The sequence below is a fragment of the Pan paniscus genome, chromosome 8, assembly GCF_029289425.2.
Source record: "Pan paniscus chromosome 8, NHGRI_mPanPan1-v2.0_pri, whole genome shotgun sequence".
NCBI classification, from domain to species: domain Eukaryota; kingdom Metazoa; phylum Chordata; class Mammalia; order Primates; family Hominidae; genus Pan; species Pan paniscus.
This window is the reverse complement of record NC_073257.2, coordinates 130,542,372-130,558,235: the sequence shown is the minus strand read 5'-3', so window position 1 is coordinate 130,558,235 and position 15,864 is coordinate 130,542,372. Positions and strand designations below refer to the sequence as shown.

General features: G+C 39.0%; 1 protein-coding gene across 1 annotated transcript in view; it reads left to right on the top strand.

Annotated features, from left to right (window-relative positions):
- CACUL1 (CDK2 associated cullin domain 1) overlaps positions 1-15,664 on the top strand; it is a 75,554-nt gene extending 59,890 nt beyond the window's left edge. Inside the window, exons 6-9 of the mRNA XM_003825642.7 lie at positions 389-478; positions 4,225-4,363; positions 10,503-10,546; positions 10,980-15,664. Of these exons, the coding sequence (XP_003825690.2) occupies positions 389-478; positions 4,225-4,363; positions 10,503-10,546; positions 10,980-11,020 (314 nt within the window). The 3' untranslated portion in view covers positions 11,021-15,664. The remainder of the gene's footprint in view (positions 1-388; positions 479-4,224; positions 4,364-10,502; positions 10,547-10,979) is intronic.
- Positions 15,665-15,864: the final 200 nt, after the last annotated feature.

Sequence of the window (15,864 nt, the reverse complement as noted above, 5' to 3'; positions counted from 1 at the left end):
GGTGTTTTGGGGGAAGGAGAAATGATTGAGGGAGATTATCATATGATACTTTATTCTCCAAATGTAATGGAAGCACTTTCAACTCAACTCACTTATAATGTATCATTCATGATACATTATACTAGTGCTTTTAGAAAGCTTTACTTACTTTTCAGAACCTTCATGAATTGATTCATTTCCATTAGTGGCCAGCAGACCTTCACGTATTTTAGCTACTGCAGTGGATTAAAAAAATAAAATCCTTAGTATATAAACGTTTGATTGGTTTATTGGACTGTTCCTTTCTTACAATTGTTTATGTTTCAGGAGTCTTTGGGAGAAACAGTAATAGAGAAATCTTGACAGTCAATATGTGTTACATTCTTTTTAACCTGTTTTCTTATTTCAGCTTTACTTTTAGAAGCCCAGTCAACACCATTTCAGGTCACACCTTCAACTATGGCAAATATTGTGAAAGGCCTGTATACCCTCAGACCAGGTAAACATTTCTCATTTCTGTTGGGATTGGAACTGTTTGTTACAGCCTTTTCCAAGAGGGCAGTGGTTCTGTATGTGTTTTGTGAGGCTTAACGGTACTTGGATTTGCTGGAGCAAAAAAATTGAGTAGATACTCATCATTGTGAAATGTAAACTCAGAGCTCAGTTGGAATGTTCTCTGCTAGTGGAAACCAACTAGTGTGGTTTTTGCAGAACCTGTGAGGGAAATACAAGAAATAAATTGTAGGATACACTTTGGATAAAATTGAATCTCATGTTTGGTCTTAGTTTCTTCTTTACTTCCTGCCTCACGCTGCACATACTCACAGACATCCACATTCACAACCCCATCTTCTTAGGTCTGTTAAGTAACTCGCAAAGAATCTAGAAGTGTTGGTAAAGTTACAGTCATTTTGTAAGGATGTTCTGGGGAGAGAGACAATCACAAGAACCAAAGCAAATACCAAAGATCACTATAGTCAAAAGCATGGTTTTTAAATTCTTAATGTGTCTCTCTATCTTAGAATAAAATATTATAAATTTAAAGGAATCCCAAGGAGCTTTTGTATATCTTTTCTATTAGCCGGAACCTCAAACTTGTCATAGAGTTGTCTAGCAACTTATAAATGTCCATGGGAGAGAGATTACAAAAGTTATCAGGATAGAACGTTGTTCTACAATCTATAAATACAAGGAATGCTTTTTAGATAGTAATTACCTTTTTGTGAAATTCTTTTGTTGTTTGAGGATTAAACGAAATAAAACATGATATAAAGAGCTTAACGCACAGTACCTGATAACATAATAAGCATGCAAACATTCACTGCTGTTATTACTATCCATTTGAGTTTAATGGTTATTTTAATTAATTGTTGGCTTGTTTGATTAATTAATTTAAATGACCTGTCAGAATTTAGCAAGCTAAAATGGAAACCAAGTGAAAACTGGTACTGGTAGACTGATTTTAGAAATACCTTCTTAGGCTGGGTGTGGTGGCTCACACCTGTGATCCCCAGCGCTTTGGGAGGCCGAGGCGGGAAGATCTTGAGGTCAGGAGATCCAGACCATCCTGGCTAACACGGTGAAACCTCGTCTCTACTAAAAATACAAAAAAATTAGCCTGGCATGGTGGCGGGCGCCTGTAGTCCCAGCTACTTCCTGAGCTGATCGTACCACTGCAGTCCAGCCTGGGCGATAGAGTGAGACTCCATCAAAACAAAACAAAACCCTTAGGCTACTTTAAATGATTAATGACATCTAGAGTATTCAAATTTATTGTTAAATTTGGATCTAGGGTTTGAGCTTTACTTTCTGTGATTTTTAACAGAAATTACTTGTATAAAGTAGTAAAGATTTTATTGCATATGTCCAATAAACTGATACTTTTCTGTATCTAGTTTCTCAGAATTTTACAGCAGTGTGATGAAGATGGCTCCTGAAATAGTGTGTGTGTGTACCAGGTTATGAATGATTTTTTTTTCCTTTGAAAGCATCTAAGTGCAGTATGACAAATTCTGCCTCCCAAGTAGGCAGCTTTATAAGCACCGGCTTTTATCATACGTAACAAAATTGCAAAATAAAGTTTATCACTAAAGGTAGAAAAGTATTGTGGGTACATGTTTATCTAAATGCTATTTTATCCAGGTTCAAGCTCTTGTAATAGGATTTATACTACTTGTAAGGAGAATTCTATATTTGAGAATTGTCCTTTTGAAAAGGTGAATTTTATCACATACTAACCTTTTGCTGCCCTGTGCCTTTTCTGAGACACTTGAAAACATATTTTGACATTTACATGTTTTGCCAGTACCCATTATGTTCCTGCTTTATTAAAGCCATTTTATTCACCTGACAGATTAAGATTAGAATATTTTAAAAGTTGAATTTTGAAAGCAAAGGTTTGTTCCACTGCAGTAGTTCGCAAGTGCTGGTCTTTGTATGACTGCATCTGAGTCACTTAAGAAGGCTTTTTAAACTCTAGATTCCGGGGCTGTAATCCTTGTAGATTCTGATGACTTACCATTTTTGGCATCCATTCTTTAGAAATAGTTCCAGCAATCCTATTCTGCCCGTTTTCATTTAATACACACACTTTGTTTCTTCGTCTTTATTTTGTGGCAGATGGGTTTGACCTTGCCAGCTCTGACTGATTAGTGGTTCTCCGTAGCACTGTATTGAGACTCTTAGTGAAGCCATATTTGAGCTGGACTGGAAGGAGGGAAACATTTTGCCACGAGTTTCTTCCAAGGCGTTACTGAATGGATTGGTCCTTGTATCATTTGCAGTGCTTATTTGCCAACTTTAATTAGCTATTCTCCTGTTAGACATTTTATTAACTTCTACTTTTTTACTTACCACAGAGCAAATGTTCCACAGCATCAAGTGTGGCTTTTTCTGATTTATAATCATTTACTCAGATTATCGTTTTTAAAGTGATTCAAGAGCATTAATATTTTTATAGTTTTTGACGTGTAGCCAAAATGTTTTCCAAGAGGAAAAATGTGAAAGGGCTAGATTAAAACAATTCAAAATGAGTAATAGTGTTAATTGAGGACCACCACCAAGGAAGGGAAATGCTGGTTTCCCCATGCCCTTGATACAGGTGGGTGTTAATTCTCTTTAATGTTCACTGAATAAAAAGGAGAGAGTATATTTATTTTAGCTTGAATTTTTTTAAATATTAACAGGGCTATTCTGTTTCTATTATTATAGGTTCTTTCACTCATTTATCTGGTCTTACTGATCTGTACATATTCGTTATAATAAAGATACTAATTCATCTTTGTCATATCTGGTGCAAGTGTTTTCTTGTGACTTCTTTGCCTTATTTTCTATAGTCTCCTGAGCTTTTAAAAAATGATTTGATAACCACTTTTTTTTTTTACTGTTGTTTATATATATTTGCTGTAATTGAACATGGCTCAAAAAATATTTTCAAAGTACTAACCAGTTACCTCCAGCCCACTTATTAAACGTTCAGTCCCTCCTACCTTTTGTGCTGCCTCTTTTTTTAAATATGTCTACTTATTATTTGTACTGTTCTATTCTTGGGCTATATATTGTTTTAATTAATGGCTAATAAGGCTGATATTTACACCAAGTCCCCTCCCACTCAGAATTGTTTGGTAATCACATTCATGTTTTCCTCCATACTTATAATTTTCTGTAAGATTTGTTCAAAAATTCCCTAGGGGTTTTCACTAAATTCTGTTAAATCAGTAAAGTAAAAATGGCTTTCTTCATACTATAAAATTCTTTTTTTTTTTTTTTTTTTTTTTTTTTTGAGACGGAGTCTTGCTCTGTCGCCCAGGCTGGAGTGCAGTGGTGCGATCTCGGCTCACTGCAAGCTCCGCCTCCCGGGTTCATGCCATTCTTCTGCCTCAGCCTCCTGAGTAGCTGGGACTACAGGTGCCCGCCACCGTGTCTGGCTAATTTTTTGTATTTTTAGTAGAGATGGGGTTTCACCATGTTAGCCAGGATGGTCTTGATCTCCTGACCTCGTGATCCACCTGCCTCGGCCTCCCAAAGTGCTGGGATTACAGGTGTGAGCCACTGCACCCGGCCTGTAAAATTCTTTTTAGAAGGGAAATTTAACTTTGTATGTTCTTTACCAGAATGGGATTGCACTAATTTTTTCCCCTGCTTTAAACTTGGCTTACTATGTATTTTAAAAGAAAACTTTCCCTTTTCCATTTAATTGGATGTGTTTATATGATTTCCTTAATGAATTGTTTCCTTTCCTCACAGAGTGGGTTCAGATGGCTCCAACTCTATTTTCTAAATTTATTCCAAACATTCTCCCTCCGGCGGTGGAATCTGAACTTTCTGAATATGCTGCTCAAGATCAGAAATTTCAAAGAGAACTTATACAGAATGGTTTTACAAGGCAAGTTGTTTTTTTTTCCTTTAGTGGTCAAATATGTCCATTTCCCTAGGCCAGTCTGGCTTGACATGGGAGAAATGGTAAGGTTCTGAGAATGGGAGGTAACTGGCCAAGAGTCTTGCTGCTGCAAGAAGACATTAGCTCGTTGTCTGTAGAAATGTTGAAGCTAGGTTTTGATTTTGTGGAAGCTGCTCTTCATTACGTATGTTTTGTTTTTGAGATGGAGTCTTGCTCTGTTGTCCAGGCTGGAATACAGTGGCACAATCTCGGCTTACCACAACCTCCACCTCCTGGGTTCAAGCAGTTCTCCTGCCTTAGCCTCCCAAGTAGCTGGGATTACAGGCGTGTGCCACCACCACACCTGGCTAATTGTTTTGTATTTTTAGTAGAGATGGGGTTTCACCATGTTGGCCAGGCTGGTTTCAAACTCCTGACCTCAAGTGATCCGCCTGCCTAGGCCTCCCAAAGTGCTGGGATCATAGGCATGAGCCACCACGCCCGGCCCATACATTTTGAAGAAGGGATTTCCCACTGGGTGAGCAGTTAGGTGGGCAAGCTCCAGGAGCTCTTTCAACTTTGATTTTCTTGTATTAGTCCTGTGCATATGGAAAAACATTATAGAACTTTTATGATCTGTTATAATGTACTTTTATGACTAACCTAGCATAGAGGCTTTAAATTCTGTATTTCATACTTCCCCTTTTGCCCTAAATTCTAGTGGTTTCTTCCTAAGTAGGGCATCTCTTTATTTACCTTTCTTGGTTTTGATAATTTTTCTAAAGTTTTTGCGCTTAATTATCATGGTCATATCCCAAAAAATCTTGCAGAGTGCATTTTTCAACTAAAATACATTTTTATAAAATTTTTGTGATTCCCCATGAGAAAATAGCCTATATCAGCAAATCATTTAAGGGCACAGTAATAGCTTCCATTTTTATAATCCTTACTCTTAGCACTTCTATGTATCTTCTCTCATTTGGCTTCCTGACAGGAAGAAAGTTGTGGAAAGGAACACGCTTGAGGTATCTTAGGCATAATCATGTCTACAAATAGTAGGTTGAGTGTTGACTCACTTATCTGGCTAGAGCTGGGGCTGGGCATTTTTTCAAAGGGTCTGAGGCCAAACTGAATTTCAGAAAAACAAGCCTTGACTAAAGTCACTGTTATGAAGTCTCAGATTAGGGACAAAAGCAGGTAATTTGTTGGTTCCTGGAGTGGTATTTCCTTTTTCTGTCCTGGTGACATCTGTACTGTTGTGGTAGTGGGGGCAGTAAGTAATCCACTGGTCATTTACCCCATCACTGACAGCTTAACACTGGAAGGGATCAGTGAAGCTGTGGAGATGGGCCTGGGAGACCTGGGGCTTTCTGTGGCTAGGGGAAGGAAGGGCCAGTGGGAAATGCTGGAATGTAAATAGTTTTTCTCTTTGGTGTCAAGGGATCAGGTATTTCCTCACATTAATTGTAATAAGTTCCAGCAGAAAGAGAGTGGTATTATTTTCATACACAGAATGAGGCCATTTATAAAAAGTATACATTGAGAAGTTTTGCTCCCACCTGTCTCCCTACGTATCCCACCCCATCAAGTAACCATTTTTGTGATTCCTTCATTTTTTAATATAAATACAAGCAAACACAATATATGTCCATATTTGTGTTTCTTATAAATTTCATCATGTGTATAGACTAAAACTTAACCAGTCCCCAGTAGATGGCCACGTGAGTTATTTGTAGTCTTTCGTTATAATGGACAGTGCTACAGCGAATCACCTTGTATATGCCTGTACTTGTTACAGGTATTATTTGGAGGGTGAATTCTCAGAAGTGGGATGGCTAGGTTAAGAATAAATGCAGTTGTAATTTTGATTAATATTGCCAAATTGCCCTCCACAGGGGATTTATGTCATTTTGCATATCCACCAACAAAGGTGGAAAGTTCCTATTCTTTATGGCCTTCTATGTTGTTACGCATTTGTATTTTTGCCAACCTAGTAGGTGAAAAATAATTCCTCAGAATTGGTTTAATTTGCATTTCTCTTATATGAGTAAGGTTGAGCATATTTTCAAATGTTTGCATTTCTTTTTCTGCAAACTACCTGTCTAAAGTCCTTTGCTTTTCCCTTTCTTAGTCTTCTTGATTTCTAGGAAATCTCTATAGTGAAGACATTGATTCTTTGTCCAAGATATGACATATTTTTCTCAGTTTGCTTTTGCTTATGGTGGTTTTTTTGTTGTTTTGCTATGCAGAAGTCATGCAGAAGTATCTGATTTTCAGGAGTTTTTTGGGCCATATATGTATTTTGAATTATAGCTAATAGTTTTTCCTTAAAATTTTTTGAGTAGCTAGGCCTACAGGCACACCACCCCACTTCGCTAACTGTTCTAATTTTTTGTAGAGACAGGATCTTCCTATGTTGCCCAGGCTAATCCCAAACTCCTCGGCTCAAGGGTTCCTCTCGCCTCAGCCTCCGAAAGCACTGGGATTACAGGCATGAGCCACCGTGCCCAGCCAATTTTTTTTTAGTTTGTTTGTTTTGAGGTGGCGTCTCACTTTGTTGCCCAGGCTGGAGTGCAATGGCGTGATCTCGGCTTACTGCAACCTCTGCTTCCTGGGTTCAAGTGATTCTCCTGCCTCAGCCTCCCGAGTAGCTGGGATTACAGGTATGCGCCACCACACCCAGCTAATTTTTGTATTTTTAGTAGAGACAGGGTTTCACCATAATGGCCAGGCTGGTCTCAAACTCCTGACCTCAAGTGATATACACTTTGGGCCTCCCAAAGTGCTGGGATTACAGGTGTAAGCCACTGCACCCGGCCCAATATTCTTAAATAAATGCAAAATAATCTGAGTATGATGTTTAGGTTTTTTTCTAGGCTTACCATAATTCTGAAGTCTTTATACTTTCATACATTCATGTTTTAAACATTTGCTCTTAATTTAGGATGAGTTTATACCTTTAAAAAGACAGCCTCCTGAAAACTTTTTTGTGAAGCAGTATAGGAATATAGCTCTTGTGAATTTTGAGCATATTGAGTTTGCCTTCCAGAGCAATGCGTGGAATTGCTTAAACGTGCCCATTTTTCTAATCCTAATTTTGGTACTGGAATAAGAGAACAGGGTGCAGGACTGCTTGGTTTATAGTAGCTCTTATGTCAGATTTGCTTGGGATGAGATGAGTTAACTGCCTCTGTAAATAACCTCAGGTTGCATTGTGTCTGCACATGAAGGACGAACATGGCACTATTCAGCCACTGGCCGGTTTGGTTATATTCAGGGAAATGTCTTGAATTTTTGGTATAAATAGGAATTTTTGTCTCTCAGTGGAATTATTTTATAAAACTTCTGGCTGGATTTAAATACTAGGCAGTATTCCAAGGGATGATAAAATGTTTTTACAAACTTAATTGGACCATTTTTGTAATTAAACTTTATTATACATGTGCTATGAGGATTAAACTTTGCCTCATAAAATTATTCTGACAGGTGCTTTGCACAGAGTAAGTCCGCCAAAGTGGACGTTCTCATATCTAATTCTGAGCTAACTCATACTGGCTAGGAAGGACGTGCACATGCCACCTTTGGCAGCTCTGATGGGGAGCCTGCCTCTGCTCTTGTGCATGGACCTTCCACATTCTGTCCTGTCCAACTTAATGCCTTAATTAGGAATAATATTTTAGAAGAAGTGGTGTCCACTGATGCCCCCAGAAAAGGAGAATATAGTACAGCCTGTCTTAAGAATTGTTTCTGCCTCTTCTTATCTGAGCAGTCATTTTATGGTTTATGCCTAACCAACCACGACTTAAGTGATGTAGTGATCCTGAGTAGGCAATAAACAGCTTTAATGTGGATGGCACAGAGTTAGTCTTTGAATTGTTTTAAAATAAAGTGACTGTTGTCAAATACATCCTTTTTTGCAGTTAGTGGATTCTCATTTGAGCTGGAATTTTTGTGAATTGTAATTGTTAGGTGCATGGAAATATAGGGTAGGCTAGAATTAACACATAAGCTAAAAGCAACAGCTTCTTTTTATCTCTTACCTACATGATTGAATTGATTGGCAAGGGGTGGAAGTTTGGTATCTGTTGTCAAAGGTAACACTACAGAAGATAACTACTAGATCTAAGTAACCAAGGTAAGAACATAGGTCTTTTAGCTGAGCAGGTGACGCCGAGCAGGTGGGCTTTTTTATTTTGTAGTAAGGGTTTTGAGAGAGCGTTCCGGACTTAATCTCTTCAGCAGCCTCTTGCATAAATCACATTGATACTCCTTTTCCTGCCTCCAGTTGTTTTCACGTCTGTATTTTTCTCCTGTTATATTTACATGTTCAGTTTTTATTTAACCTTTGAGGAATGGAAATGAAGGTTGTGTCTATAAGTCGAGGTTCCAGATATAAAATTCTGTCTTCCTTTTTGATCATTAACTTGTTTGTTTCAGAATATTTGGTGAATGCAACTGTGATGATACTAGTGTGAATAACAATGGAAGACACTCACTTGGCTTTGGCTAGGTGTAGTGTTGACTACAGAGGTGTTTAAAAAGTGGCCTGAGGGCCCGCCTGTTAGAGCTCTTTTGGCTGTGGAGGCTAATTTGTGCTGAATGTGGTGCCTACAGAAAAACCCTTCAGAGGTCATACAGTGTGTACTCTTTCTGCCGGTCAGTTGAGGCTCCTTACCCAGCTTAGCAAGAGGTTTCTGCCCTGGTCCTCAACATAACCAGAGAAAGTAAATGGGAAACTTTATCTGGAAAATTATTCAAAAGCAGGAAATAAATCACCTTGGTTAGCATTTTAATAATTTATCCATGAGACTATTTACAAGTTACTACTTTGTCAATTCAACAAATATTTATTGTCTATACTCTTCTAGGCAGTGGGGTGAACAACACAGGCCAAGTTCCTGTTTTCATGGAACTTATGTTCTGATGTTGGGAGGCAAATAACAAACATGTAAAAAAAAAAATACTGAGTAGTAAGTCCTATGAGTGGACAGTAAGTAGTAAAGTGCTGACATGCAAGGGACAGCCAGTGAGCCAGGATGGCTGACTTATAGTGAACACAGGCAGAGAGTGGAGGAAAGTGAGGTGGGAGAGTAGGCTGGAGAATGGGTTGGAATTAATTTTTAACTGTAGTGGGAAACCACTGAAGGGCTTTCATGAGAGGCATGAACTAATCTGTCTTCTACATGAGATCACTCTGGCTCTCACCTGGGTTGATAAATAAGGCTCGTGTACTTGTGTAGGGAAGAGAAGACTGTGGCTTGGCTTGGGATCGAAGCAGTGGAGTTGATGAGGAGTGATTGGTTTTGGGACAGAATGCCCCAGAATGAGGGAAAGAGAGGATGACCAAGGATTTTGGGTTGAGTGATCAAGCTGGAAGATTGAAGAAGGAATGGGGATGGATTGGAGTCAGCATTGTATTCTGGTCATGGTAAACTTGCCAGTGTATATAAATCATCCAAATGGACATGGTGATGAGGCAGTTGGACCTGTAGATCTGAAGCGTAGAGAGGAAGGCAGAGTTGGAGATGTAGATATGGGAGCCTCTGGCCTGCGGAGAGAGTGTATGATCACCATCCTGGACTACACGTGGAGAAGAAAAGATGACCAGCGACAGAGTGCTGGGTAGAGCCAGCAAAGAAGACCTGAAAAGGATGGCAGACAGGGTGAAGTAAGGTCAGGAATGTGTGCTGTGGCATTACTGAAACCTAAAGAGAAAAAAATCCGTGTTTCAGGAAGAAATCAACTTATAAATGCTGAGGAAGAAAGGCTAGTAGTGATTATTATTTCTCATTACCTAAGCACTTGAGTCATTTCTGTTATTGTCTGAGAAGCTGGAGACACAAAAATAGGATTTGTAGGTAGCTTAGGGCCTAGTCAGAACCTCTATTTTCTTAACTCTAAAGTGGAATTAGAACTTTCATAGGTGTTTGAGGATGAACTGGTTAATACAGGTAAAGGCTCATGTTCTTCCATCTGCAGAAAGCATAGTGAGGTACATCAGGATTCTAAGATGTTTAATATGTATTTTTAAATAGGTTTGGTTAGAACTGAAATGTCTGCTATACTTTTATTATCAAATATGTTGATCCTTTCCTCCTGTTTTGATGTGAAGTCAGTTTTGTTGACTGCCTCTTCTTATCCCCAGGGGTGACCAGTCCCGGAAGAGAGCTGGGGATGAGTTGGCTTATAGTAAGTAATGATGTTCCTTCCCATCTTGATGGTTCTGTGATGTAAAGCAGCCATATTAATGCACTGTGATAACAGTGCATTGAATTTGATGATACCCATGTTGTTCTCATAAGGCACTGCTTGTAATCAAGGTCAGAATGCTTTGCATGCTGTGGCAGCTCCAGCTGGTAGCGATGGTTCTCAGAGCGTAGGAAAGAGGCCACCAGGTTCTTTAGTTTCTACTGGGATGACATCGTAGCCCAGTCCCAGTTCCTTAGGTTCTCAGTCCCCTTTTACTTCCCTCCACCGGTGCCACATGGTTTTGAGGATTTTTTAAAAGCCTTTTTTGGGGAGTTGGGAGAGGAGTGAGAAATGTGTGTTGAATAAACAGATTCCTGCTATTATCAAATGCTGTCTGCTCTTCATACTTTTTCCTATTCTGATGTTTTTTCAGATAGCTCGTCAGCATGTGCAAGTTCCAGGGGGTACAGATAGTGAATGTATTGAATATGCTTTCCTTCCTGAAAAGAGGACACACTGGAGCTGCAGAGACTGTATTCAGAGCACAGTGGGGGCTGCACACACTCAGGAGCTCTGTCACAAAGCTGTTCATGGAAGAGGATGTTGGACTTCTTACTTGGTTTGTAATTTTAAAACAAAAACTAAAAAAAACAAACAAAAAAACAAAAAAAACATTGCTGCTAGACTTGGGGGTGATTTTGAAATGGGACAATCTTTTAATGAGTTTATCTACAGATTCTGTGAGGAAAAAGCATCTCAGAAAGTGACCATTTCTAAGTGAAATCTGACAGCCAAAATCAGCAGCTTCCTCCAAAAATATAAGAGCAGAAGAATTTTTTTTTTAAGCACTTGTTTTGTTCATTTGTGGACTTGGCATTTTGGTGTATTGGTTTCACATGTCAGGATCTCTTTTGCTTTAAAACCAAGCAGATCATTACAGTACAGTATTTTTCACCCACAACCAAAACAACCCCTTTTAAAAGAGTTGGTCTTTGTTTAGCATTAGAAAGTCTTGTTAAAGGAAAATGCTAACTCTGCTTTTGCTAGAACTTTCCCCCATCAGTTCACAACTTTTTTCTACTCTGTGCCTTGAGCTTTGTGCACTTTGCAACTGTGTGACCATGTTGTCAAACTCCTCCTGGAGAAGTGTATGGTATCTAAACTCACCCACCAAGATGGCAGGTGTGGCCCTGTAGCAGGATGCTAATTAAGTGGGAAAATAGAAACCTTTTGCACATTGGTCGGATTTTCCCCTGGTTCACCAGAGCATATTCATGTTAATGTTGGGGACCAACTCTCCTAGAGCATTTCCATTCCCTGTGCCACTTAACACGATGTTTGTCACCAGCTGCTATAGTATTGGCAGTACTCTAGTTTAGGGATGGGCGGTACTTTAGCACGGAAGCTTCCCTTAGTATTACTGAGAGCTACTTCCTGTGATGCTCTAGGAAGCAGATACAGTTATTAAGTCCAAATACACTCAGTGGTGTGGGGTTCCTGATCACTTCATTTTAAATGAATGAGATAATTACTTAAAAAAAGTCTGTCATTTGAACATTATATTTGAGTGTGATAGGGAAGAAGTAGCACTGCTGTCCTAAGGCTCCCTTCCAGCTGTGGCAAAGCTATATTTCTGTTTCTCCACATCCACAGTGCTTTATAGTCCTTCATAAAAGTTTCTGAAGCTTATTCTAGCTGTTGTTGAAAGCCCAAGAAAAATAGATGTGGCAAGGGAAAAATACTTTTCTTCTCAATTTTGCTTGAATCTTAATTGAGCATAGGCTTCTCTACTAGGCGACATCAGACTAATAGTATTTACCTCTTCAGAGAACTTGAGGGGAAAAGAAACATCCCAGGGATGCTGTCGCATGTCTGCTCTGCAGGTTCTTCATACAGCTGCCTCTGCCAATTCAGTTTGTTATTTTTTGGGGGGAGTGGTGTGGGTGGGAGAGTTAGAAGTGGGATATTGGGAGCAAGTAAGTCACCCAATAATTGAAGTCCTTGATTTGTAAAACTGTTATACAGAGAAGTAAAGATAAAGGTTGTCAGATTTATTTTTTAAAGTACTTAACCAGAGTTGGTGGATTTTGTGGACTTTAATTGGACTCAGTTCACTCTGTGAGCATCCTGGATTGCATCGATGAACACTGAATTACTGTAAGAACGTAGACAGGCTCTCACTATGACCTGGACAGTTTAAGTTGCTACACTGGTAACATTCTAGTATCAAGGAGAATTCCATTCATCATGACATTCACATTTTACTTTTCTCAATGGAATGCTTGCTTCAGGCTTACCAGTCACACCTAGAACTGAAGTCTGAGTGGTATTAATAATTTTTCTGAAAGGAATAAAATTGGAATGTTTCTTTAAATGTGGAAAAATTCTTCAGTATCCTAATAATATACCCAAATGCTTTTTCTGGGAGAGAGCATTCTTTTACAAAAGAACTTTCCCTATAAAAGCATCACAGTATAATGTGAATTGGCATTAAAATCTTTGGATGCTTTTGCATTATTAAGTTCATGGAGAAATATTTTATATTCTTTTTACTATGTATGTATTAATAAAAAGTGGGCAAAGTAAAGTTTGCAAAATTTAGTTTCTCTAAATTTTTGCACAGTGACTGCAGCTGGCTATGGGTCAGCGCTTAATACAACAAAACCTTGACTGGAAGTCACTATAGAAAGGTTGTACATAGTCTCCCAGTCTACATGTCCTGGCTGTTAATCATCTTGGCCCCTTGAGGCACATCACAGTATGAAGGACCTGTTTAAGTTGAAATAGACTTTGCTTATTTATTGGGATTCTAAAAAATTCTGAGTTTGCAGTATGAGAGGAAATAAGATTTCCTCCTCCTTCCTCTCATTTTATATTGACTGTTTGCCAGAAACTGTTTTCTTCGGTTTTCTTATATTTTGTTTTTGAGATGGAGTCTCGCTCTGTCACCCAGGCCGGAGTGCAGTGGTGCGATCTCAGCTCACTGCAACCTCTGCCTCCTGGGTTCAAGTGATTCTCCTGCCTCGGCCTCCTGAGTAGCTGGGATTACAGGCACGTGCCACTACGCCCGGCTACTTTTTGTATTTTGTTTTTAGTAGAGACGGGGTTTCACCATGTTGGTCAGGCTGGTCTTGAACTCCTGACCTCAAGTGATCCACCCGTCTCGGCCTCCCAAAGTGCTGGGATTATAGGTGTGAGCCACCGCACCTGGCCTTTTTTTTTTTTTTTTGTATTCTTGCCAGTACAGTATATGGTTTTTCTACCCCAATTACATACTGGCTTTTGTACCACATCACTAAAGGCCCAAATCATTGAAGATAGAAAACTGTACATGCAGGCTGGTTGTCTGGTTAGTCAATGGCTGATTTGCTTCAACTGTCTAGTATGTATGTGCAGCCTGAAACTGGCTCCTTAAAAGGAAAGCCGGGTCAGTCATCTTGGAAAAAATGACATGTAAAAGTAAATCGATAATTGTTTTGAGAGACGGTACATGTTTTAAAGGTTGGCCTTAAGCTTCAGTAACATTGTCATTTTGTGACCTTTTGTTGTCACACCTGTACCCTAACCTGACAGGAATTAACTACTGTTTTTTTTGTGGGGCAGAAAGCAAAACCTGGTGTTGTGACTTTTATCCTAATGGTTCTTAGGCAAGGTTAGTGAGAAGAAACAGAAACCCAGATGCATGCATTATGCATTATTTTGTAGACAAGCTACTTTTCTTCTGTCCCTTTAACAAATTTGCAGCAATTACCCTCCCTTTGGGGTCTAGAGTGAAAGCTAATTTGTGGGTAGATGAGATTGCAGAAGAATGGATGTCCATGGCTGTGAACACTGCACACTGCACATCCATCTCCAGTGCTCACACTGTGCAGCTACCACTCCCTGGCTGCGTGCCATGCTGTCGGGTTGCAGATTTGCACACATAAATTCCTCAGGAAGAGTTTGCATGAGCATCACCTCGCAATATTCTGTACTGACCAAACAAGGGATTTGAACGTTTTTCAGCACAAAAGGATAACTTCCGAGTGGTGGTCTGTACGCATACTAGCAAAGGTAATGGTGATCTAGCAAACAAAATTGGTTTCTGCAGTTGGAAGTGAGCAGGAGCACTTGTATTATAGTATTTAAATAATCCTGGTTAATCTCTTTTTAAGCTGAGTAACCCCTCCAGATTTTGCCTTTTTATTATTGAGGCTGGCTTTATTTTCTTCTACTTTTTTTCCCGTTTTATAGCAGTTAATTATTTTTGTGATTATTATGCAAGAAGCATTGCCCTCGAGTTAAAATGTTATTGTTTCATAAGCAGCTATTAAAATAACTGAGCATTGTTTTATGAACATACACTAATCTGAGATACTGAAAAGCTTTGCAACTAAAAAGCAAAACAACCTACATTAGTCATCTAGCCATTGTTTGGATGTTTTGAGTTGATTTTTTATGGTGCCTCTTTTAGCTTGGAATATTACGTTTACTTTAATCCAAGTCTAGGCCTTTTAAAGGGTCCTTAAAATTAAAGTTCAGAATGTGAATCCCTTTGACATCTATTACAGGTTTATAGGACCTTTTTGGTTGTGATTACTGTTTTCAATACGATTGTATAAATGAAGTTAACTTTGTCAGAAGTTAAAATGGAGGTCATAGGAGTTTCTGGAGAAATGGCTCTCCTGTTTCTTTCATTACCCCATTGAAGTTCACCCCAGTTTCTGGCCACAAGAATATGAGAAAGGAACCCTGTTGTTTTCCAAGGGAAATTATTCCTCTCTGTCCCCACTGTTGATTAACTAAAGTCCCGGACACCTTCCTTCCTCCACTGGCCAAGACCCACCTTGACCCACCTTGAACCTCTTTTCAGAGCCGAGTGGCATGAATGTGTGTACTGTTTCTGCTTCTGTTGATGGAGTGGCTGTGGGAGAATTAAAGGAAATGCTAATTTGAGCTTCATTCATAGGGGAACCTACGATATATTGCATCCCTGCTGGTTGGAAATTATCTTCATCTCTGGACTGCATTGTTTAGAAAAATGTTAATGGCTTACAATTCTGAGAACTTTATCTTGTGGCTCTGGGGTTAAGAATTCTGTGGTTTGAAAAAAAATAAATATTTTGTATTGATTCTTAAGTCATTTCAATGTTGTGACTATGTACTAAATGCAGTAAGACTGGGTATTCTCTTAGAAGAGTGCGTTTTGTTAAACAGATGGCAGCTCACTCTCATTAGTTCTATTTGTCAATATTACAGCCACACACTTCAGGATAACTTACTCAAATGTGAAGTCATGGGAAGCTATGGCTAGTAACAGGAATGCTTATGAAAAATTT